The sequence below is a fragment of the Cyprinus carpio genome, chromosome B13 (assembly GCF_018340385.1).
Source record: "Cyprinus carpio isolate SPL01 chromosome B13, ASM1834038v1, whole genome shotgun sequence".
In the NCBI taxonomy this organism is placed as follows: domain Eukaryota; kingdom Metazoa; phylum Chordata; class Actinopteri; order Cypriniformes; family Cyprinidae; genus Cyprinus; species Cyprinus carpio.
Window position 1 is genome coordinate 19,114,948 of NC_056609.1, and position 23,015 is coordinate 19,137,962.

Genomic DNA, 23,015 nt, shown 5'->3' on the forward strand with positions numbered 1-23,015 from the left:
GTATCTGAACTACTTTGCAACCAAACCCAGCCCCACAGGTGTGCTGCTAGACCTGTGGGAGGCTTGTCACCAGGGTGACGCAGACCTGGTCTCTCTGGCGACGGCTCTTGAAGAAATGGGCAAGAGTGAGGTCTTGGTTGTCATGACGACGGACGGAGATTGCTGATCGGCAAATCAAAAGTGTTGAAAGGAGGCATATTTGCCACTAAAAACCTAGAATTAATGCAAGCGGATGGAAACTGCGTTCCAGTGCATCGTTACCTCAGTTCCTTTGTGCTCATGCAGAATATTCCAAGGATCACAACGGGGTCAGGCACTCTGGATGATCTCCGAATAATACATATCGAAATGTAGCAAACGTGACGATGCTGCAATCACAAAAAAAGAGATGTTGTTTCAAAAGCAAGTCAGTGCATTTGCTGGCACGGTTCCGATCGGCTCATGATTAAATGATAGTTGCATCATATTGATACACACTGATTCTCTGCTACACATACCAAGTGTTAAAGTACACGATCAAATGCCATTGCACATCAAGCTGCTGGCTTTGTTTCCTAGCGACCACTAGATGCTTAAAGACACTGAGATTCTGTGTCCGGTAAAACAGCAGTGCGCCAAGCTCCTCAGGAAACATGCTCACACAGAAATAAACAAGAGTATAGATGGAAACCTGGGTTACCAACAAGGAGCTAAGATCATCTGCCCTAAAATGAGCTTTCATGATGATTTCACTTGAAACAAACCACATGCTTCAGAGAGTTACTTCACTTTGGCTTTAGTTTGAAGCATTGTTTTCTGTGTGTGTCTTTTGAAATGGCATACAGGAATGCATTTGCGTGTTCTCGTTACCAGAGGACCAATCTTTTTGCTGGATTTTCATCTTTTTTTCTCTGGTCATACCTTCATTAGCCTCTCTCTTTTTTTATGTTCGATTGATCATTTGTAACACAGGAGAGCTTTCTGGTAAACACATATTAGTTTCCTATAGGGAACAGACTTTTTTTTAAGTTATTATCCCTATTTGTGGATCATTGTTTTTCACTTTTCTGTTCGTTACTGCTGTTATGCATCTGCTGCGTTGTTGCATTCGTCTCTTGGGCAGGATTGCAGTTAAAATGTGCATTAAAAGAAACTGAGATGGGATGAAATTAAAAATGTTCTGCTGAGGTTAAATGTGCTTTGATCCTTCTTGGGAAAGCGTACTGCAAATATACTGCACTGGTTAAATAAGATGAAAATTGTGCGGATGGCAGAAAGCCCTTTTCGGGATTTGATGCCAGTCAGTCGTGCTGTTTAAATTATAAATAGTAGCCTTGAGAGGTGGTGTAAGTGCTCTGTTGATTGCAGTATGACCCACTTGCTCTTTATTGTCTGTTTTGACTTTCAGGTTTTAATGGGTTTCCCTTGAGTAAGCCTGAAAGCCATGTACCGCTTATTATCAGAAGTCATATAATCAGTTGAAGTGGATGTTGGTCCATTTTTTTTTTTTTTTTTTTTTTTATCTTGACGTTTTCTTCACAAGTGTTCAAATGTCTGGCAACAAACAAAACAAAAAGAAAGTGCAGTATATATGTCTGTAAAGGTGTGAATTAAATAACTGAGGTGTGTGTGAGAGAGAAAAAAAAACCTTGTGAGAGAGCTCCAACCTATGAGTCAGTGCTACAGTGTATATGAATGAACAGGCTTCATCATATCTGTTATTCCTCCTTTCCCATTATAAGTACTATGCAAGTGCACAACAAAAAGTGAATCTGTGGAAGTCTTGATGTCTCGTGTGTATGAAGTATGTGGAATGGGAATCTTACTGCTTTCCCTCTTCTGATCACTGCTGTAACTAAGCTGTGGAAAACTGGACCTCTTAGGCCTCTCAGCTGTAATAAATGCAAACAAAACGACTGACCCATGACCTCTGTGTCATTCCTAATCAATTATTTAGGAAGCTTTTGACTTGTCACTTGTGCCCTCACAATGAACAAGTTTGTATGGAGGGTTATTTTTAACCCTCTTCATGACGAAGGGCGCAAAGAACATTGAAAATCCCTGATGAACTCTGAAATGGCTCTGAAATGGTTCCAGTCTCTTTCGGTCGATGTTACATGAAAACGCCTTTGACATGTCACATGTAAAGCTTCTCTCTGGATGGTAGTTGCTGTTTATGGATACTCAAGTGTGGCCGAATTTAACCTTCTTTTTTTTTTCAGATGTTATTTTATATCAAAGAAGGTACAGAAGAAGTCATGCATTTTTTCCATGTAATGCTGTAAAATAATACTGTACATAAATGTTTAGACTTCTTACTGTAACTAAATATAATTTTTATGCAATAAATTATATTTCCTAGTTTAACAAGACAAGTGTGTTTTTGTGTCACTTTTAAAAAATGGTTATACGGCTCAAATTGTGTGTGTGATTGTTTTTCTTTTTCTTCTTTAAGATTTTTGTCTTCAGGATCATCTTCGCAAATCACAAAGTTGAAGCCATGAGCTAACTATTTCATTCTCATAGTTATCAGATTGTGGTATCGCAAATTGAAGCTTTTTAAAGACATATTAAATGCATAACAGGGTGAAGAACCTTTTCCCCTCAGTCTTTATAGACTTGTTACAGAGATGTGGAGAGGATGCACTCTTCCGTTTATCTCTGAGATAAAAGTGTGCATAATGCCCTGGAGAGGAAGCAAGAGCGGTTGAGAGAGAGAGTGAAAAGGTTTTTAGTGTCTGGATATCACCCTCGGCAGCTGCAGTGGGCTTTTTGGTTTGAGCAAGAGACCAGTTTCATCATTTGGTTAAAATGGTTGAATAGACATGTAATCATATTACCTTCTGCTCTGAGTGTATATTCCATCGTTCCCTGGAGCAATTCACATGCTTCTTCAGCACTTAACATACACCAAATAAATTGCCAGACATTCATTCAATCCAACGTTATTATGATTCTGTTCCGCGCAATAATTTAAATAAAGAATTACATCTTAGGATTTGGAAAATTGTATTTCCCACGTTAAATTACTTTTATACGGAACTGACCATTACGTCGTGTAAATTTGTAATAAAAATTAATTATTATAGATACACACGTAGAATATTTAGCTTGAGACGATCAACACATTTTTTTAAGTTGTCATTTACCACCATCGTCTGGTAGTTAAAGGAACCACAAGTTGTAGCTACAAAGTCTGTGATTCTATGAAGAATGCCATAGTATAAACAAAGTATCAAATAACTACAATATTTGTTTTCAGTGTAATATTTTTCCTGGGATTAAAAATAAATATGTTTGTTTTTCTCCAGTTTTACATCGCTTTTAATAAATGTCAGTCTCAAAAATGTAAATTAATCGACGTAAATTAATATGCCGCCACACGGTGGAGCCTGAGTACAGGTACATTGCTATTCAAATAATTGCCTGTGTTTGTTGTGTGTAAATATGTAGTCTCAGACCAGTGTATGGGAAAGGATCGCCTCACTGTTTGTATGCATTTGTATCGCCGCTATTTTTCCCTCGGATCTGCTAAATCCAGTTTGTGGGGTTATATATATTCTAAGCATCAAAAATAAAATGAAAGTAAAATATCTGTTTAACGTTCAATATAAAAGGAAAAAGGTGATTGTCTGAGGTTCTTGTAACTGGACTACAGACTCATGGTCCCTCCTCTCATTCAGCGCTTCTCATCTTTCCAAAAGTACAGGCACTTCCTTCTCTGATGTTCAATGTTTCTGCTCTTGTTGATGAAGTTTAGCTATTAGGTCGATGTCTTCTGTGCAACAGTAGCCTAATTCACATTTGGCAACATGTTGAAAGTGGTTGTTGAATCCGCCAAAGGAATTCCTAAAAAGACACTTGGAATTCCAGATCCTATAGCAGGAGTTATCTTTAAGGGTAAGTCTTCACGTTTTCCCCTCAATGAGTTATTTATTTATTTAATTTATTCGTATTTAATTTGTTAAATTGTGCGTTTGAAAACCTAATCAAACTTAATTAAAATAGTTAACAGCGTTTAACTAAAGAGTTGAGTTGTCGATGTCTTTTTAAAAAGCATATATTGCAAAATATGACGTTTTATAAAGCAACCTAACTTTTTATCGTAAGTTTTTTTTTCTCACACGTTTGAGACGGGATTGTTTACATGTAAAAGAACAACATTTCCTTATAAGGACTTGGAATGAGCGATCCTTAGGGAAACACGCGTCCCTACCATAGGCTACACTGTAAAAAAAATGAAAATGTGCAGTTATTTCAGCCTTAATATTAAATTTTACTTTGGAGTTTTTTTTTTTTTTTTTTTTTTTTTTTTTTAGGTATTCTTGTACATAGCACTTTTTTTTTTTTTTTTACCTTGTAGTCCCTAAAACTAAATATATGCTAATATATAAACAAAGAATGAAAGTAATAAAATTATATTTTAAATATATATTCAGAGTTACTGTGAAGCTGTTATATTAATATCATAGCTGATGTAGTTTCATTGGTCATAACATAGTTAAAGAGACTTGACAGCTTACATATACATTTCACTTACAGGTGAAAAAAAGAAAACAAAAGCCATTGACAAAGAATTAAATCCTGTGTGGAATGAGGTCAGTACAAGTCATAGTGGTTTATTTTTTGTTGGACACCAAAATAATGTAATTTAAGTCTATGCATCTAAGATGTGAGGATAACCAAGACCTAATTTTGCCATTTCAGATTATTGAGTTTGATTTGAAAGGTACCCCGCTGGATTCCTCTTCATTCATTGATGTGGTTGTGAAAGACTATGAAACCATTGGAAAAGACAAGTATGTTTGCATCCACCACTGTTTGAATCCTTTGTGGATTCTAACAAGCCATAAAATGGCGAGCATGGTGAAAGAAAAGATATTTCTTTACATTTCTGCAGGTGAAGGTGGTGTAGGTGGTATTCTGCATTTGATGAGTGGGTGTGGTGGGTTTCCCTGCAATCATTTCACACTGTGTGTAAATATTACAGAAGTTGAAATCACTGCAGTGTAAATGATAAACCTAAGGGAGACTTGTACTTTTGTAAAAGCTCTGTGAACTTTTAGGAGCAGCAGTTAGTGGAGTGCAGAGTTAGACACTAAAGCCTTTAATACCCACTGCCACACCCAACCACCTTGTCTAAACTTGCTGAGTTATGCTGGCGAGAAACTCTAAGCAGTCCAAAGTAGCACCTTTAGTGAGTCCTTTAAAAGGCTTGTTACATACACATGCAGTCAAACCTAGCTGGGTCCTAAACTAGTGAGCATTTGGTTTGGATCTGAAGGCAGTCCTTTCTTCCATGTGGCAAGTTTTACTGTGCAAAGTCTGCCATGATAATGAACTTTCCATGAGTCACGCAGATGACTTCTCCACAGGTTTTTTTTTTTTTTTTTTTTTTTTTTAGTTTGCAGACTTTCATATGTTTGCACATACTTGCTGAAGTTTTGTATTCTTTGTTGTCACAGACTAGAGCTTAACATAACAACAAATTGAAAAAAGAGGAAAACTTGTGAAAACTTGCTTGATTTCAGTGTTGACAGGCATTTAAGAATGACGAAATCTTTTTAACTTCACAAATGCCTTATTTGGAAATTTAAATGTGATTTTGTACAGGAAATTCATTGAAGGAAATTCAGGAAGTTTATCCTTAATTTATCCTCATCATAGATTATGACTCATAAGTAAATCATGTTTACAGTTGTGAACTGGACGTGTTCTTTAGGCCTATGTTAAGTCCATTTCTGAAGACCACAGGGATTTGACAAAGGAAATGCCAGCAGATATTTTTGCCAAGTAAAAGAAAAAGTGCTGGTATGTAATTTTAAGAATATATTTACTGAGTATTTACAGGGAGGTGTTAAATATTCCTAAATGGTGTTCCAAAACAGACAAGCTTATGCCAGCAGCCCTCTCAAATATGTTTATAATGCAATAAGCCAGTCTTGAAAAAACCTTGACAGAGTGATCAAGACCATAACACAAAGTAGTATGATTTATTAATTATTTTTATGATTTAGTGATTATGACAGATCATGACTGTACAATTTCCATGTATTACACAACAGTCAGGTTAATCTCCATATGATGCTGAGTCCTGTCCACATGGTGAATGTATCATTCGTGATGGTGCTGTACAAACAGGATGTGTCTTTTAGCAATGTGAATGCTTGTAATGTAAATTATTTATATTACACTCTTACTCACTTCACATTGTGTGGGTCTCCACAGAAGTTGTAGACAAGCTGTACATAAACTTAAGGCATAAGGCAGTACAGACAAGTTGTGTTTTTTAGGCATCCCCCCTCTGAAGTCTCTGGCCTAGTGTAATTGCTTCCAGCTGTTTTTCACTCTGTATTTAAGCTTTTGGATCTGCTGTACAGTAACCAGGATTTAAAGGGGACGTATTATGGAAAACACAGACGTCACAATATTAAAGAAAATGCTACAAAACCACCTCTCTCACAACAAACAGCAAGTGTATACAGTACATCACTGTTCAAAGGTGTCAGGTCAAAAAGATTTTATAAAAAAAAAGTATAATTTTATACATCAAGGACACATTAACAGTGACATTAAAGACATTTAATGCAATTAAATGTTTTTAATGCAATGCTATTTTTGTACTTTGTCTCTTCAAATAATTGAATCGGATTCATCAAAAAATACATTCCACAAAAATATTAAGCAGCACAACTGTTTTCAAAATATATTATAATAAGAAATGTTTCTTGAACACCAAATAAGCATGTTAGAATGATTTCTGAAGAATCATGTGCCACTGAAGACTGCAGTAATGACTGCTGAAAATTCAGCTTTGACATCATAGAAGTTTTAAAATGTAATTATATTTATCAATATTACTGTTTTTACTGTATTTTGATCAAATCAGTGCATCCTTTTTGAGCATTACAGACTTCTTTCTAAAGCATAAAAATATCCTATAGACCACAAACTATTGCATGGTATGTATGTACATTTGTAGACAAAAGAAGCTATTTTTATAGTAATATTTCATAAATTGTTTTGTATGCACAATACAAAAGCCACTGCAAGTTTTGAAATTCCTCTTGAAGGAATCTTAGATTCAGACATGCTTTTTAAATGTTATGACATAGTTGTAATAGGATTGTGTGAATACAAGGATGCTGTTTTATTCTTGAAGTCCATATTTTCCCCATTTCGAAATCTGGTGGTTGAGCCCACCCAAGCTAGGTCACCCTGATTCATTAGCCATTGCAAAACTGTAAATTGTCTCTTTTAGGTGTCCTTGTGAGCTCTTAGTCAGAGAGTTCTGACTGGACTTGTCCTGGGTGAGAAAAGCAAAAAGCAGAAATGAAACCGAATAATGTAATCTTTGTTTTTCCGATTTTCACCCAATTCTGAAAACTTTTATATCAATTTATACTCAATTTTATACTCTATATGCAACATCACAAACAAAAGCAGAGAGTTGCTTAAACTGTATGTCCAATTTGTGTAAATATTGGAGTTTGCTTCCCTGTTTAGTATTGTTTTCTCCTGCTTTCTAGATTTATTGGTTCGGCTAAGATCTCTCTTAAAGAACTGGCTGCTGGTCAGACCAGATCTCTCCCTTCCAAGAATATTCCACTGATTAATGAGAAGAAACAGGAAATTGGGGTAAATATGTTTGTACAGTATGGCTTAAAACAAAAAGAATGATGCTGACTAACATAGAATAATGGAGTATAACTATTCTAACTGCATTCCTCTGCATTTACTACTTTAGGCAACTATCAGTTTAACGATTGGTTATGAGCCTCCTGCAAGTACTGTCCCGAACCCAAATGATCAAAACATGGGAGATGGCCAAACTGGAGAAACTGCAGGTATTATTTTCCTGCATATTACCGTCCTACATAAACTGTTGTTGTTGTTGTTTTTAACCAGTTGGGTTAGACTGCCCTACAGAACTGCAGGAAGGATTTTAGGCATTTGTGTTTACATACAGTATGGAAATGACCGATGCAAATGAGAGACAGAACATGGATCACTCACAAACAAAAAGGACACTCTACCAGAGGCTGCCACATTGTCTCTTTGTGCTTAACAGTACTGATGATTCACATTTTAACTATGCTGTCAAACTAAATCATTCAGAAATCAATACAATATTGCAGTCAAAAGTACTCTATCAACATATTAACATGTAACCGCCCACATTTACATATCAACACCTACGTATACTGTATTCATCAGCTTGGCAAAGATTTTGTTTTGTGAAGTTAACATAAGTCATTTACATCTAGGTGTCACACACACACACACACACACACACACACACACACACACACACACACACACACACACACACACACACACACACACATATATATCTGTTGGCTTTGCTTCTAGTTGGTGAAGAGGAGAAAGGTGTTGATAGTGATGAAGATGCAGGTGGTGGCTGAGCCAGGGGCACCTGGAGTTTCTCCCTCTGGACAGCCAAAAAAGATGGTCCGTACAACTCGGAAGCGACAAAGAACTTTGGCCAACAAACCCCAAGATTTCCAGGTATGTATTCCTCTTGCTGAACATCCTATCTGAGAAGTTGGTGAGCTTTAATCTGCTGACATTATTTTTACTTAGATCCGTATCCGAATAATTGAGGGTCGACAGTTACCCGGCAATAACATAAAGCCAGTCGTCAAAGTAAGTGTGTGCGGACAGACACACAGAACGAGGATCCGAAGAGGAAACAATCCATTCTTTGATGAGGTATTTTGGTTATTAATGTGCCCATCTGTATCTGCTTCCTCTTCACTCTACACTGTACCTGTTTTGGCTAAAAACCTCCTGACCCACTTGCCTCAATGAGTCTACAATCTCTTAATTTTACATACATGCTCGGTTGCAGCTACTTTAACCAAAAGTTCTGTTTCTGTTAGCATTTTCATTTCCTGTGTTGTGAATATAATTTAATTTAGATGATGTTTCCACAGATTTTCTTCTACAATGTCAACATGTTGCCTTCTGAACTTTTTGATGAGAGCATCATGATTCGGGTAAGATGGGTCTTTAGATGATCCTGGCACAATACGATCTCCAAAAGTAGAGAATGTTTTCCTTGATCAGCATTCTATCAACCAATCAATCATAGCCCCAACCCTATGCCTGATATTAAAATCTGAAGACACTGATTGGTTGATAACAATGTTGTTCCTGGATCAAACCAGGATGAGGATACAGGAACATGTCCTACCTGTGCAAATCATGTAAATAGTTTTATATTTGTTGCTAAGAGAATTTGTACTTTCATCTCTAGTTCATATTATACGTAGACCATGGTTGCTGCTTTTTACTGTCTGTCTTTTAATAGATACATTTCTCTCTTAAATCTAGGTGTATAATGCCTACTCCCTTAGAGCAGACAGTCTTATGGGGGAGTTTAAGGTATGCTTTCACATAATCCATGCAATCCTAATGTCATTTGAATATATTTACCATGTTTTTATGACTTGGTTAGGATCTTAATATCTAATTCATATCAATCATTTCTGAAGAATGCTTTGATGTTGAGCATACAGTATGTCCTTACAAGCTCTTTCAAATCTTGTTTTAACAGCTGGATGTCGGCTATGTCTATGATGAGTCTGGTATGTAACGAGTTTGGCTTTTGGATTCTGAACTGTTAAATTGTGCAACATAATAAAAATTGTGTAATGTTAAAAGTTAGAAAAGTTATCACGCCGGTACATATTCATATTAGGTAATCTGTGGTGTGTCTCTGACAGGCCATGCAATCATGAGGAAATGGTTACTGCTAAGTGACCCTGATGACTCAGCCTCTGGAGCCAGAGGTTACCTGAAAGTCAGTATGTTCATAGTAGGCACCGGAGACGAGCCACCGGTAAGCTCCCAAGTACACATCACTCTGAATGTTTAACCCGTTTAATCCCAAAATTTTCCCAGACATGAAAATATCCAAATTATGTGTCATTAGTAACTCTTTGAAATAATCAATAATTATTTTTTAAAAATGTTTTTGGAAAAGTGTGTGAAAAATTGTGTTTTATGTTCGGTCACAATTGTGACCGGTGGGATAATGTGTGTACTGAAATAACATATTTCTGCAGTCATAAATATGGTTAGATATTTAAGCCCAGCTATTTTAAACTGTTTGATCACATTCTAGGGTTACTATTTAGCAGAAAAAAAAAACTTATGCAACATTGATAGGAACACAGATAAAAAAAAATAAAACTGTAAAATATAAAATCAACATGTTTACTCATTCTATGACCACACTCAACAAAACTAAATATATGTGAATGCATATATTAATACTACACCCTAAAGAACATGTGTACAAAAAATCTTTGTCATATATTTATGTTAAGACACTTTACTAGCCTTTAGTTTTGGAGCTTTGATGCAGTCATCATCTTCTCAAGGTGCAAACAGGAAATAGGCTGCTCTGGTCATGTGACAATATACACTAATCATGTAAAACTGCACATATTTAATTGAGACCCTTTATTTATTTTCCATATTTGCAGGAAGTGCACTAAAACATCAGTCAGTAAGGGTTTAGAGCTTTATAAATGAAAACCTTTTTTATGGTCACTATTGTGACCGGTGGGATTAAACGGGTTAAAGGTGGTCATCGGATGCCCATTTTCCACAAGTTGATATGATTCTTTAGGGTCTTAATGAAAAGTCTGTAACATAGTTTGGTTAAAATTTCTCAGTGGTAGTGTAAAAAACACCTTTTTTACCCTGTCAAAAACAGCTCTTTTCAGAGCAAGCCTTTTTGTGGCATTTTTCTTTAAATGTTAATGAGCTCTGCTGACCCCGCCCCTCTCTTCCGAGCCGCTTTCAGAGAGACTGTTTACTTTAGCCGCATTCATCGTGAAAACTTGCTAATTAGCACATTATTAGGAAAGACGGTTTGCAAAGATTCATTAAAAAAACCTTATACTCACTTTTTCTGTTTGTGAAGCTGGACCACGAATGATTCGCGTGAAGATAGAAGCATTTAGGTAGATCGGGGGTGCATTCCCTTCAGAAACAAATGTAATCCACTGCATCTTCAGCAGCTCAGATGTCAGGAGTAAATGACGACTGCTATGATCATCATTACATCCAACAAAAAAACACCTCAATCGCTTAGGAGACATTCTTGTCTACATCTGCTCTGTGGAGGACTGATGACAGCTCACTTAGGGTGGGTCTAAGTAAGACGCCAGTCCAGTCTGTGCTGAAACGCTACTGTCAATCAAACAATCGTAGGAGTGGCCTGTCTGTGTGATGTCACAAAGACAGGTATCTGAGATCGGCTCGATTTAAGAAAGGGTTAGATATTTTAGTAGATTAAAACACTGGGTGGATTTTTATCATTATTGGGTGGTTGTGTACACACACTGCCAACACACATTTCAGTTCAAACAACTTGTAAAAGTGCATGTAGCATCCGATGACCCCTTTAAAAGGTAAAACAGTTCATTCAGTACCATAACCTTATGGGCAGCACTCTGATATGTTGCTGCACCTCCAGCAACCCAGGTTTGAGTCCTGTCTCAAGGTCCTTTACCGATCATGGTCCCCTCTTTCTCCTTCCCATTGTTTCTGTCTTGTCTATACTATCCAAGGGGTAAAAAAGGCAGCAATATAATAATTTGTTTTTAATTTTCAGTTCCCGTATTTGAATTCAATTGAAAATGAGGAACCAAATGGATTGTGCAAATATGGACATTTTGTATTTAAAGTTGACATTTATATTTGGGGGAAATTAGAGCATTAATTGGGAAATTAGGAAATTGTTCTTTGTTCATCCAGCCTGCTAAATTTATTAAGTAAAGATGCAAATTTTGATAAGTGCCATTTTAACGTAATTTTAAATCTTAAGTCGCTTGGATATATTTTTAGCAATAGCCAAAAAAAAAAAAAAAAAAAAAAACCTTGTACAGATCAAAATTATAGAATTTTCTTTTATGCCAAAAATCATTAGGATATTAAGTAAAGATCATGTTCCATGAAGATATTTAGTAAATTTCCTACTGTAAATATATCAAAACTTAATTTTTGATTAGTAATATGCATTGCTAAGAACTTCTTTTTGTCAACTTTAAAGGCGACTTTCTTAGTTTTTTTGTTTTGTTTTGTTTTTTTGCATCCTCAGATTCCAAATTTTCAAATAGTTGTATCTCGGCCATATTGTCCTAACAAACCACACATCAATGGAAAGCTTATTAATTCTGCATTCAGATGATGTATAAATCTCAATTTTGAGCAAATGACCCTATGACACTAAAAGAAAACAAAAAAAACAAAAAAAAAAAAAAAAAAAAAAAAAAAAAAAGAAAAGAAAAGAAAAAAAAAAAAAAAGAAAAAAGAAAAATAGAATTAATGTTTTGTCAAAAAATAAACAAACAAACTGTATTTTGCTGTGACTGGATATTAAACGATGTGTGATATCTATGATTAACTTGTCGGTCAGGTGGAAAAGCGAGAAGCCAATGAGGAACAGGATGACATTGAAAGTAACTTGCTGCTGCCAGCTGGAGTCGCTTTAAGATGGGCTACACTGAGTCTGAAAATCTACCGTGCTGAAGACATGCCACAAAGTAATCATGACATCAACACACAGCTGCAATTCTAAATACTCCTATTTCTATTCCCATAGTCAGTAACATGTGTCTTTTGTCACTTCATTTTCAGTGGATGATGCATTTGCCCAGACAGTAAAGAACATATTTGGTGGAACAGATGAAAAGAAAAATTTGGTGGATCCTTTTTTAGAAGTCAGTTTTGCTGGCAAAAAGGTAAAAACAAAAAAAAGATGTTATTGATGTTTATTGTACAAAAAAAAAAAAAAAAAATTAGGACTGATTGGTAAAGAATTGTGATGACTTGCTTCATTTTGGTCTTTTAAGGTGTGTACAAAGATAGTAGAGAAGAATGCCAATCCAGAGTGGAATCAGCTGATTCACCTGCAGGTTAAGGTAGGAAGGGCACTAACCTGGAAACTATGTTAATAGGTTAATAAAACTGAATACATATCAGATTCATTAAATCAAAAGTAAAAATTTCAATGGAAAATACCTAGAATGTTTTATAAAACAGTGGTGGCTGAAGTCTAACACAAAGTAAGTGAATATTTCTTCAATCTTTCCTTTTAGTTCCCATCAATGTGTGAACGCATCAAACTTACTGTATTTGACTGGTAAGTTCTTTATATGACTGATAATTATACAGCTCTGGCGTATACTGTACACTACAGTAAGGTTTGTAAGATTTTTAATGTTTTGAAAGTCTGCATTTATTTGATTACAAATAGGGTGAAAACAGTAAGATTGAGAAATATTATTACTATTCAAAATGACCATTTTCTATTTTAATGTATTAAATTAAAAATGTATTCCTGTAATGGCAAAGCTGAATTTTCAACAGTCATTACTCCAGTCTTCAATGTCACATGCTCCGTCAGAAATAATTCTAATATGCTGATGTGGTGCTTGACTCTTGACTCTTGCTTTTTACAGGGATCGGCTGTCAAGGAATGACGTTATTGGGACCACAAACCTTAATCTGACGAAAATAGCATCATCTGGGGGCGAAATTGAGGGTAGGGTTATCTTTTTGTGCAGGTTGGAAGTCATTTCAATTTTAGATCTGAATATTAATGAATATTAGAATATTAATGAAGTATCATAGAATTTTTCCTTCACTATTCAAACTTCATTTTAAAATAGAACTTGCATAACAGAACTTTCGGATAAAGACTTACTGTCGAACAGTATGTACAGTATCCTGTCTAAAACCTGTTTCTTCACCAGAATCACCCTCAGAAAATGGACTGCCTCCTTCCTTTAATGGTATTGTGAATCTTACTCTATTTTATTAAATCTCTAAATTGTATTATATATTTTTTATTTACATTTTTTACTTTATTTTATTAATATACTTAAAAAGTAAATGTTCTGTTAAATGTTCAGCATTTGACAAGTCAGCTTTAGGGAACTTCAGACGCGAGTTTGGGGTGTTGAGAACAGCAGCTAGGAGTGTTTGAAAAACCTGTTTGAAAACAGTCATTATTTTTGCAGTTACATTTGGTGGCACTGTTATATTCACATTCCTAATAAAATGGAATATCAATATTTTTTAATGGTTTTTAATTTTCAGTTGTCTTGTTGATTTATTGGTGATCTCAAAGTATCTCTAACCAATATATATATATATTTTTTTCAGTGGACACCACAGAATCTGGGGTTGGATTTCTTCCAGCTTTTGGGCCTTGTTATATTAACCTTTATGGAAGTCCAAGAGAATTTACTGGTCTACCTGACCCATACGAGGATCTGAATTATGGCAAGGTGAGTGTTGTAAAAAAAAAATTAAAAAAAAAATAAATAAATAAAAACAATTGCTGTCCTGGGGGATTGGTGAGAGCTCCAATAAAAAATTTTATAAATACTGACCAACCCCAGCAACAATCTGAGAAGGAAAACATTTCTGCAACACCTTGACTTTAAAGACAATATTATTTTTATGCACTGTTTGCTTTGCATACAATTTTTTAACAAACAATACATGTAGCCATTTTAAATTCACACCATCAGTTGTCGGTTGCACAATCTGTGGCAGTTGTCAGAGCTGTTAAACTGGGTCTGTGTGTTTCAGGGTGAAGGGGTGGCGTATCGGGGGAGGGTTCTGATCGAGCTCTCCACTCAGCTGGATGAAAAAACTGACAAGAAAGTGGAAGACATTCCAAACGATGACATTTTGGTGGCACAGGTAACAGCAAACATTTTTCACACCAATAAACATTCTTCTAAATATATTTTTTTTTACAAAAGACTAGGGTATTGAGATCATCACAATCCTTTTTTTTGCAGAACAGTACTAAAAATTCTTGTTTTACGTACTTTTACTGTGCAGAAGTACCAGCGGAGAAGGAAGTATTCCTTATGCGCCGTGTTCCACAGTGCCTGCATGCTTCAGGAGCCTGGAGAACCCATTCAGTTTGAGGTCAGCATTGGAAACTATGGAAATAAACTGGATTCTACATGCAAACCTCTGGCCTCCACCACTCAGTTTAGCTGTGCTGTTTTTGATGGTGAGTTTCTCAACAGATACAAACAGTCCAAATGTGAGCCACTTAAGACTTGCATTGTTTTGTTCATAATTGTTTGTGTTTGTGTTTTTCCATAGGAAATCAGTATTATTACTTGCCCTGGGCTGATTCTAAGCCTGTTGTTATCCTCACTTCTTTCTGGGAGGACATAAGTCACCGTATGGATGCGGTGAACATCATTCTCTACATTTCTGACCGACTGGTACGATTTTATTGCATTTTCATGCCATAGAGCAAACAGATAAAGAACTCAGAGCAGTCACATATTTTGTATTCCTCTTTCTTTAGCAATCCAACATTGTCTCTCTGAAGACGGCGCTCCTGGCTAAAGTGTCTGACTCTCGTCTAGCTGAGATTTGGCTGAAGCTTATCACCCAACTCATCGATGACCTTTCCAGGTAAATTCCAGAGGCTAAACACTCTTATCTTCCTCTGTTTTATTACTTGGAGTTGCCTTTGGAGCAGTGTTGAACCCAACAATAAAATTACTAAAGAAATTGTTTGTTGACAGGATGTTTTTATTATTTTGTCAATGATAATAATGAAGAATTCATGAAATAGATGCATTGTGATAAAAATCAAATAATTTTGATTCAAATTTAATTAAACACTTGAACCATATTGTTGATAAAAATCTAACAAAAATTTGCACATAGTCCAAAAAAAAAACAACAACTATAACTCTATGCCATGTATGTATGACTAAAATGAATAAATGACATAAAAAATACTGACTGAACTGAAATAAACCAAAATTTGTGCCAAAAAACAAAAACTGTGACTTAAACAATAACAAAAAGGTAAAATGTAAAAATGTGAAAATTAACACTGCCTTGTGACTAACTTTATTTGCTTACAATGTCAGACATGTGAGTAACTTGAATCTTGTTGCTGTTAGTTACCAGTTACCAAATTTGGAGGGTAAGCCGAATCTGACAGCGCTTGATATTCAGATTAAGAATCTGCGTGACAAAACCTTGGCCAGTGTCAAAGAGGCGGCCATTCGCATGAGGGAGGAGGCTGTTGATGTTAGAGCCACAATGCCTGATATAGAGGACTGGCTGGAGCGACTACAGCAGATCACAGAGGAGGTCTGGAATTGCCTCATGCAACACTAATCTTATACTACTCAGTTAGAGTTTGTGAGCAGAAGGGAATGTTGTATATCCAAAAGTCAAATATACATAATCAAAAGCCCTATGAACATTCACATGTTTGTTTAAATTCACAATACAGCCTCAGAACAGTATGCCTGATGTTATCATATGGATGCTGAGAGGAGAGAAACGTGTGGCCTACGCCCGAATCCCAGCCAATCAGGTTCTCTACTCAACCCACAGTGAGCAGGCCATCGGCAAGTACTGCGGCAGGATGCAAAGCATCTTTATGCAGGTAAAAAGGACCATTTTGAAATTGAAAGTTAGATTGGTGCCACAACATGAGGGAAGATTTATATTTTAGGTCATTTTGCTGGGAAATCTTTCTTTCTGCAAGTTCCATCATAATTTTAATTTTTAAACTACAAATATTCAGTGTCGTCAGTAAATAATGTCACACTAATTGTTACTTTTTATTAAGTATAATATTAAAGTATAATAATTATAAAAAATTAATTTTTAATTAAAGCAAAGACTCACCAATCTTCTGACTTTTATCAGTTTTCCTATATATATATATATGGTAGAAATGCTGTTAGAATAAGCCTGTAGCAATGTATGTGACATATGAGAAAGAAAAAAAATATATACTCCTATGAAAAAAAAGATAATTTTTGATAAAGTCATGAGAGTACAGTATCAGAGATGTGACTTAACAGTTAATGCACATGCATGCAATACCAGTTTGTGTCAAGATCACATTTCCCAATCCTATTCCCTCATTATTTCCTAATAATCCAGATTCATTAAAAAAAAAAAAAGATTTAATGTAAACTTGTTGTTTTCAGTACCCAATGGACAAAAACAAAGGTCTCAAGATCCCCGTGCAGCTGCGTGTGAACATGTGGATGGGTCTGTCTGCACATGAGAAGAATTTCAACAGCTTTGCAGAGGGAACATTCAGTGTGTATGCAGAGATGGTTAGTAGAAGTGAAACCCATATATTATATTGGCATTTGTTTTGGCCTGTTGTGTGGAAGTTCCCTTAGCAACGATATGATGACTCTTTCTGTTGTCTTGTGTTAGTACGAGAATCAGGCTCAGGTTTTTGGGAAGTGGGGAACCACAGGTCTAGTTGGCCGGCATAAGTTTTCGGACGTGACAGGAAAAATAAAACTGAAGCAGGAACGTTTCATGCCGCCCCGGAGCTGGGAGTGGGAAGGAGACTGGTTGATTGACCCCGAGCGCTGGTAAGCCATATATGAATGCATATTTTCAATATGAATATGTATTTGGCTATGATTACCATGGTTATTGAACTTTAGTTTTTAGCACCCTCTCAGCTTAATCTACACTGCACTGCACTGCAAAAACCTATTAATCAGTATTTTGCTTTTTTAAGTAAATATCTAAATTATTTATACACCATTAATTCAAATAATTAATTAAGCAAAATTAAGTAAATTAATACAAAAATATTTATTTAAATAAGTTTATTTTTCTTATCCCAGTGGCCAAATATTTTGTCTTGTTTTAAGAATAAACCTTACTAAAGATTGTTACATTTTTGCACAAAAAACATAAACAAAACAATTTGGTAATGTGGTAAAAAAAATAAATCCTAAAAATAATCATAATTAGATATTTGAAATTCAATTTTGATTCTCAGATAAATGTAAAAATGTTTAAATATTTTTATACTAATGTACTGTGCTTTTTCTGTACATTTTTTTTAAATAGGATAGGTACAAGCCTATTCAAAAATTTAAAAAATACAGTAAAAATGTGAAATATTATTACAATTCATAACTATTTTCTATTTCAATATATTTAAAAAGTAATTATTACTGTGATGGCAATGCTGGATTTAATAATCTAATATGCTGATTTGTTGCTGAAGAATCATTTTTTATTATTATCAGTGTTTTTTTTTAAACCATGATATTTAATTCACTGATAAATATTTAAAGCATTTATTTGAAATAGAAATCATTTATTGACATTATAAACATTTACTGTCACATTTGATCAAATTAATGTATCCTTGCTAAATAAAAGTATTAATTTATATCAATTTTTATATATAAAAAAAATAATAATAAAAACTTACTTACCCTATACTTTTGAATGGTAGTCTATGTAATTAGTGTCTTTGTGGTATAATTAAAGTGGGTTAGAGTCTATTTAGCTCTTTCTAGCACACAATCAGAAACAATTGTGGTAGTTGGCATACAGCCAGAGTCGGCCCTGCTGTAACATAAACATAGCCTTTCTGCCAGGCACTCTCTACTGTGTTTATATAGTCAGCTCATTTTTACTCTTCCAGGGCTATTGCACTGACCCCACTCCCAGCCCTGTACTGTGTCATGGCCTTGGCTCAGTGTTTGTTTGACTGTTTTGTGTGTGCTGATATAAATGTGTCTCTAACACCCCAGCTGTGTGTTCTGTGCTTGACTCAGTCTGCTTACAGAGGCTGACGCAGGACATTCTGAATTCACAGATGAGGTCTACCAAAACGAAACTCGCTTCCCTGGTGGTGAATGGAAACCTGCCGCCGAACCTTTTACTGATGTGGTGAGAGAACCAGCAACATTTTATGTCACATTTTAAATTTGAATTCTGAAAATAGTATGGAAATTTGAAGCAGCTGTATTGTTCCCAACTTCCTGTGGCCTTATATAAAGTTCACTGGGAGGTAACACAAATGACAAAAATCTGATTAGTGTATTACTGACTCATTCTCATGTTTCAGTTTATTCCAATTTATGAATTTTCTTTCATATCATGGGCATCTTTTTAATTACAAAGCAAGTTTCAGTACAACTATATGAATATGATAGCTTTATATGAACATCTGGGTAAGTTCATGAGATAAGCAGTGGTAAATGATTCCTTGATTCTTTTTAATGAATCAGTTTATCCATTTCTGATTCATTCATTCACATTGTGTCTGATTTGGTTTTCAAGTTCAACTCACTTACTCAGTGATCAGTTCAAAGTGGTTCTCCAGTTAATGCCCCACAAAATTATAACAGTTCAGTTTGTCCATTACACCAAACTATTGTACTGTATGGCTTTAGAAGATAATGATACCTTTATGGTACTTTTATGGTCTTTGTGTACTTGAAATGCTCTTGAAATGATTCAAAATGTCACATTTCTCCATGGAAGAAAGAAAGTTATTGATGAGTAAACAATGATAGAATTGTCATTTTGGAGTGAACGACCACTTCAGGTATTGAAGAATGATGGGATTTGTTCTGTGCAGAATGGAGAGAAGGCCCAGAAGCCTCAAGAAATTGAGTGTCCTCCAGGATGGATTTGGGAGGATGACTGGAATTTTGACATTAACAGGGCAGTGGACGAGAAAGGTCAGGAATTCTGGCTACAGTTAGATGTTACAGAAGATTTATATTTCAAATGAATGTTGTTTCTTTTGAAATGTTTCCACTACAATATTAAGCAGCACAATTGTTTTTCAACAGTGATAATGATAAGAAACCTTGTGACTCTGAAGACTGGAGTAATCCAGGAAGCCAGTATTTATACATCTGTTTTTCCATTGTTTGTACTGAATGTCAGGATGGGAATACGGTGTCACCATTCCTCCTGATGATAAGCCCAGGTCCTGGGTTGCTGCTGAGAAAATGTACCACATCCATCGCAGGAAAAGACTGGTCCGACCCCGCAGGAAGATATCAGACACACCCACTACAGAGGTGAGACCTCCTCACTACTGTGACTTTCTGATTTTTAGTTTGTAATTTTTCTTATTTGTGCCATGTTACCTTGTGCTGCAACTGACTTTCACTTCTGATTGAGCATCAGTGAAATTCATTAGTCAAATATTGTCTGCAGTATGTATAATCAATGTTTTCACAACAGAAGAAAGACATTGGCGATGGCTGGGAATACTCGTCTCTGATTGGGTGGAAGTTCCACAGGAAGGAGCGTTCTTCAGACACATTCCGCCGCAGGCGCTGGAGGAGGAAAATGGCACCAGCTGAACGTGTGGGAGCATCGGCTATCTTTAACCTGGAAGGGGCTTTGGTTAGTCCATTTATTGGGCCCTATATATGGTCAAAAGTGCATGGCGCAGGTGCACTCAGGGCGTGTCCAGATCCACTTTTGCTAGATTAACGATGGGAAAATGGTCAGTGCGCCCGGGCACATGGTCTAAACAGGTTGTCCCTATTGTCTTAATGAGTGTTTTTTGGGCGTAATGTGCAATAAACCAATCAGAGTCTCATCTCCCATCCCCTTTAAAAGCCAGTTGCACTCGCGCCATGGTCGGTTCGCTATTTACATGGTTTGTGTGCTGCTTCGGGTCTCTGTGTGTAATAAGCAAAGTGTACGCACATTGTGCACCTGCCTATAGGCACATATTATTAACGCGCACTTTAAATAACAGAGAAAAAATATTGCGCTAAACTTTAGACCAGGTTTGAGTTCGTCTATGGCACAGTCTATTTTCAGTTCCTCAAAATAGCAATGCGCCAACAATGTGCCTGAACACACCTCTTTTTTAGACCAGCACACCCATGGGCGCACAAATGGGCAAATGCCTTTGCTATTTAAACAACACGGCGCAGTACAGGAAAATGAGAAATGCATCGAGCTGAAACTAGCAAAAACACTTGCGCCGCGCCTTGCGCCGCATTGCACCGGGTGTATGATAGGGCCCATTGTCTTAAATGACTATCAGAATAGAAACCAAAGTGAAATAGATTCTGTTTTGGGTACAAACTTGGATTTATTTGTCTCTGATACAGGATTAAACTGGATTAAAAGTATTATTGTTTGTTTGTTTTTTAACCCTTCCTGTGGTTGTAGTTTAATGTCTAGATTAGAATAATAAAAAAATGGCATGAAACCTCTTCCTCACTTGTTTTTTATTTGCTTATAGGGAATAGATGAGGACGAAAAAGGCAGCAAAAAGGACACGACTAAACTCTTTGGTGCCAACACACCCACTGTGTTTTGCAGATTTGACAGTGAGTAATGTTTAGTCATCCCTGCTAATTAAAGAACTCCTTCTAAATTCTGATTATATCTCTGAGACTAACACACCCCTCCTCTTCCTGACAATCTGCACAAAACACAACAGCAACAACAACAGTTAGGGAGCCAATAGAAATCCTGAGTGGTGCTGATTAATGCTATAATTATACCAAATTCAGTAGGAAGAGGAAGCACCAAATACCTAGCTGTGCTGCATGGCAGAAATTCCATGGAAAATATAATACTGTTTTAAATAGTTAATGTACATTACCGTTCACCAGTCCAGCAGCCATTACTCCAGTCTCCAGTGTAATTCATTTTAATATGCTCATTTGGTGATATTTTTATGGAAATCGCAAAACATTTTTAAGGATTCTCTGATGAATATGAGGTTTATCATTTATTTGAAATAAAAAATTATAACATTGTAAATGTATTTACAGTCAGTCACTTTTGATTAATTTAATGCATCACTGCTGAATAAAAGTAAAAAAAAAACTTTTAAAAGTTAGTGTATGTCAAATAATTTAGAACTTCACATGGTGATAAACAATCAGTGGTTAATTCAGTATTAGAACTTTATCAGGTAAAGCTTAATTGGAAAATAAACATTAACTTTATTATACAGATTGGAATAAAAAAAAAATAACTATGTTATATTTCACAACCGTGTGTTTATTTTCCATTATTTATTACTTTTTTCGTAATTGTCTTTATATTTCACACTTGTGACTTTATATCTAACAATGTGACTATATTTGTTGTTTTAAACTGTATCTTGTGTATTCCTCAGTACACTAGATGCAAGATATTTTGTGATAGAATTAAACAACTCAAGTTTCACCCAAATCACCATGTGTCTCAACAGAGTCATTCATCTACCATCTCAGAGTCTATGTATATCAAGCCAAGAATCTTTTGCCTATGGACAAAGACAGCTTTTCTGGTGAGGTATTTTTCATCTGATAAGAACACAATTCACCTTACATGTGTTATATTGTAAATATTGTTTGATATACTGATCTTTTGTTTTTTCACAGATCCCTATGCGCATGTGTCATTCTTGCATGTCAGCAAGACAACAGAGATCGTTAAGTCCAGTCTCAACCCCACATGGGACCAAACTCTTATTTTTGATGACATTGAAATCTACGGAGACCCTCAGTCCATCGCTCATAACCCACCCAGTGTGGTTCTGGAAGTTTATGATAATGACCAAGTGGTATGACTTTCTGTTAATCCCAACTCTGGCCTTCATGGAATCTTCAAAAATGCTTACATGCTATGATCTTGATCCACGGATGTGTTGCAGGGGAAGGATGAGCCGATGGGCAGATGCACGTGTCCTCCAGTAGTGAAGCTGAATCCTGCCACCCAATTAACACCTAAACTCCTTTGGTACCCCATTACCATGAAGGGACGAAATGCAGGAGAAATGCTGGTAGCAGCTGAGCTCTTGCTTAAAGATAAGGTTGTTTATATTCTTACTACATACATCTGTCCTCATATAGTATCATTTAAATACTGTTTATATCATAGGATTGTCTGCTGTTTCAAATTTGCAGGGTGTAGCCAGTATTTTTTGTCATATTTAGCTAAATCCTCACTACCAAGGAAACATGCAACTGGAGAATAGCAGTTTTACTCAGTGACCTAACTGTTGTGGCCATTAGCATGTCTCTTAACCACAGCACTATTATCATTTGCTTATCCACTATGCTGTTCATTGTTGACCTCAGGCAAATGACGTTAACCTTCCCCTGGTCCCACCTCGAAGAAGTGAGAATCTGTACATGGTTCCTCAGGGGATCAGGCCTGTGGTGCAGCTCACCGCAGTCGAGGTAATG

The 23,015-nt window shown here is 35.9% G+C and overlaps 2 protein-coding genes across 5 annotated transcripts in view; both read left to right on the plus strand.

The window, feature by feature from the left end:
• Positions 1-3,881, plus strand: part of unc5b (unc-5 netrin receptor B) — a 56,897-nt gene extending 53,016 nt beyond the window's left edge. For all 4 annotated transcript variants that reach the window (XM_042737085.1, XM_042737086.1, XM_042737083.1 and 1 more), the window contains one exon: positions 1-3,881. In XM_042737085.1, the coding sequence (XP_042593019.1) occupies positions 1-166 (166 nt within the window). In that variant the 3' untranslated portion in view covers positions 167-3,881.
• Positions 3,751-23,015, plus strand: part of myofl (myoferlin like) — a 26,068-nt gene continuing 6,803 nt past the window's right edge. The window contains 36 exon segments of the mRNA XM_042737081.1: positions 3,751-3,879; positions 4,522-4,577; positions 4,687-4,778; positions 7,509-7,617; positions 7,727-7,826; positions 8,353-8,398; positions 8,400-8,508; positions 8,584-8,712; positions 8,937-8,999; positions 9,337-9,387; positions 9,560-9,590; positions 9,729-9,844; positions 12,434-12,560; positions 12,655-12,758; positions 12,870-12,938; positions 13,116-13,159; positions 13,479-13,561; positions 13,773-13,811; positions 14,185-14,309; positions 14,617-14,730; positions 14,875-15,052; positions 15,148-15,272; positions 15,359-15,468; positions 15,969-16,161; positions 16,307-16,462; positions 17,016-17,147; positions 17,254-17,417; positions 18,627-18,741; positions 19,436-19,538; positions 19,750-19,886; positions 20,053-20,217; positions 21,074-21,161; positions 22,037-22,114; positions 22,209-22,390; positions 22,481-22,639; positions 22,908-23,009. Coding sequence (XP_042593015.1) covers positions 3,792-3,879; positions 4,522-4,577; positions 4,687-4,778; positions 7,509-7,617; positions 7,727-7,826; positions 8,353-8,398; positions 8,400-8,508; positions 8,584-8,712; positions 8,937-8,999; positions 9,337-9,387; positions 9,560-9,590; positions 9,729-9,844; positions 12,434-12,560; positions 12,655-12,758; positions 12,870-12,938; positions 13,116-13,159; positions 13,479-13,561; positions 13,773-13,811; positions 14,185-14,309; positions 14,617-14,730; positions 14,875-15,052; positions 15,148-15,272; positions 15,359-15,468; positions 15,969-16,161; positions 16,307-16,462; positions 17,016-17,147; positions 17,254-17,417; positions 18,627-18,741; positions 19,436-19,538; positions 19,750-19,886; positions 20,053-20,217; positions 21,074-21,161; positions 22,037-22,114; positions 22,209-22,390; positions 22,481-22,639; positions 22,908-23,009 — 3,882 coding nt within the window. The 5' untranslated portion in view covers positions 3,751-3,791.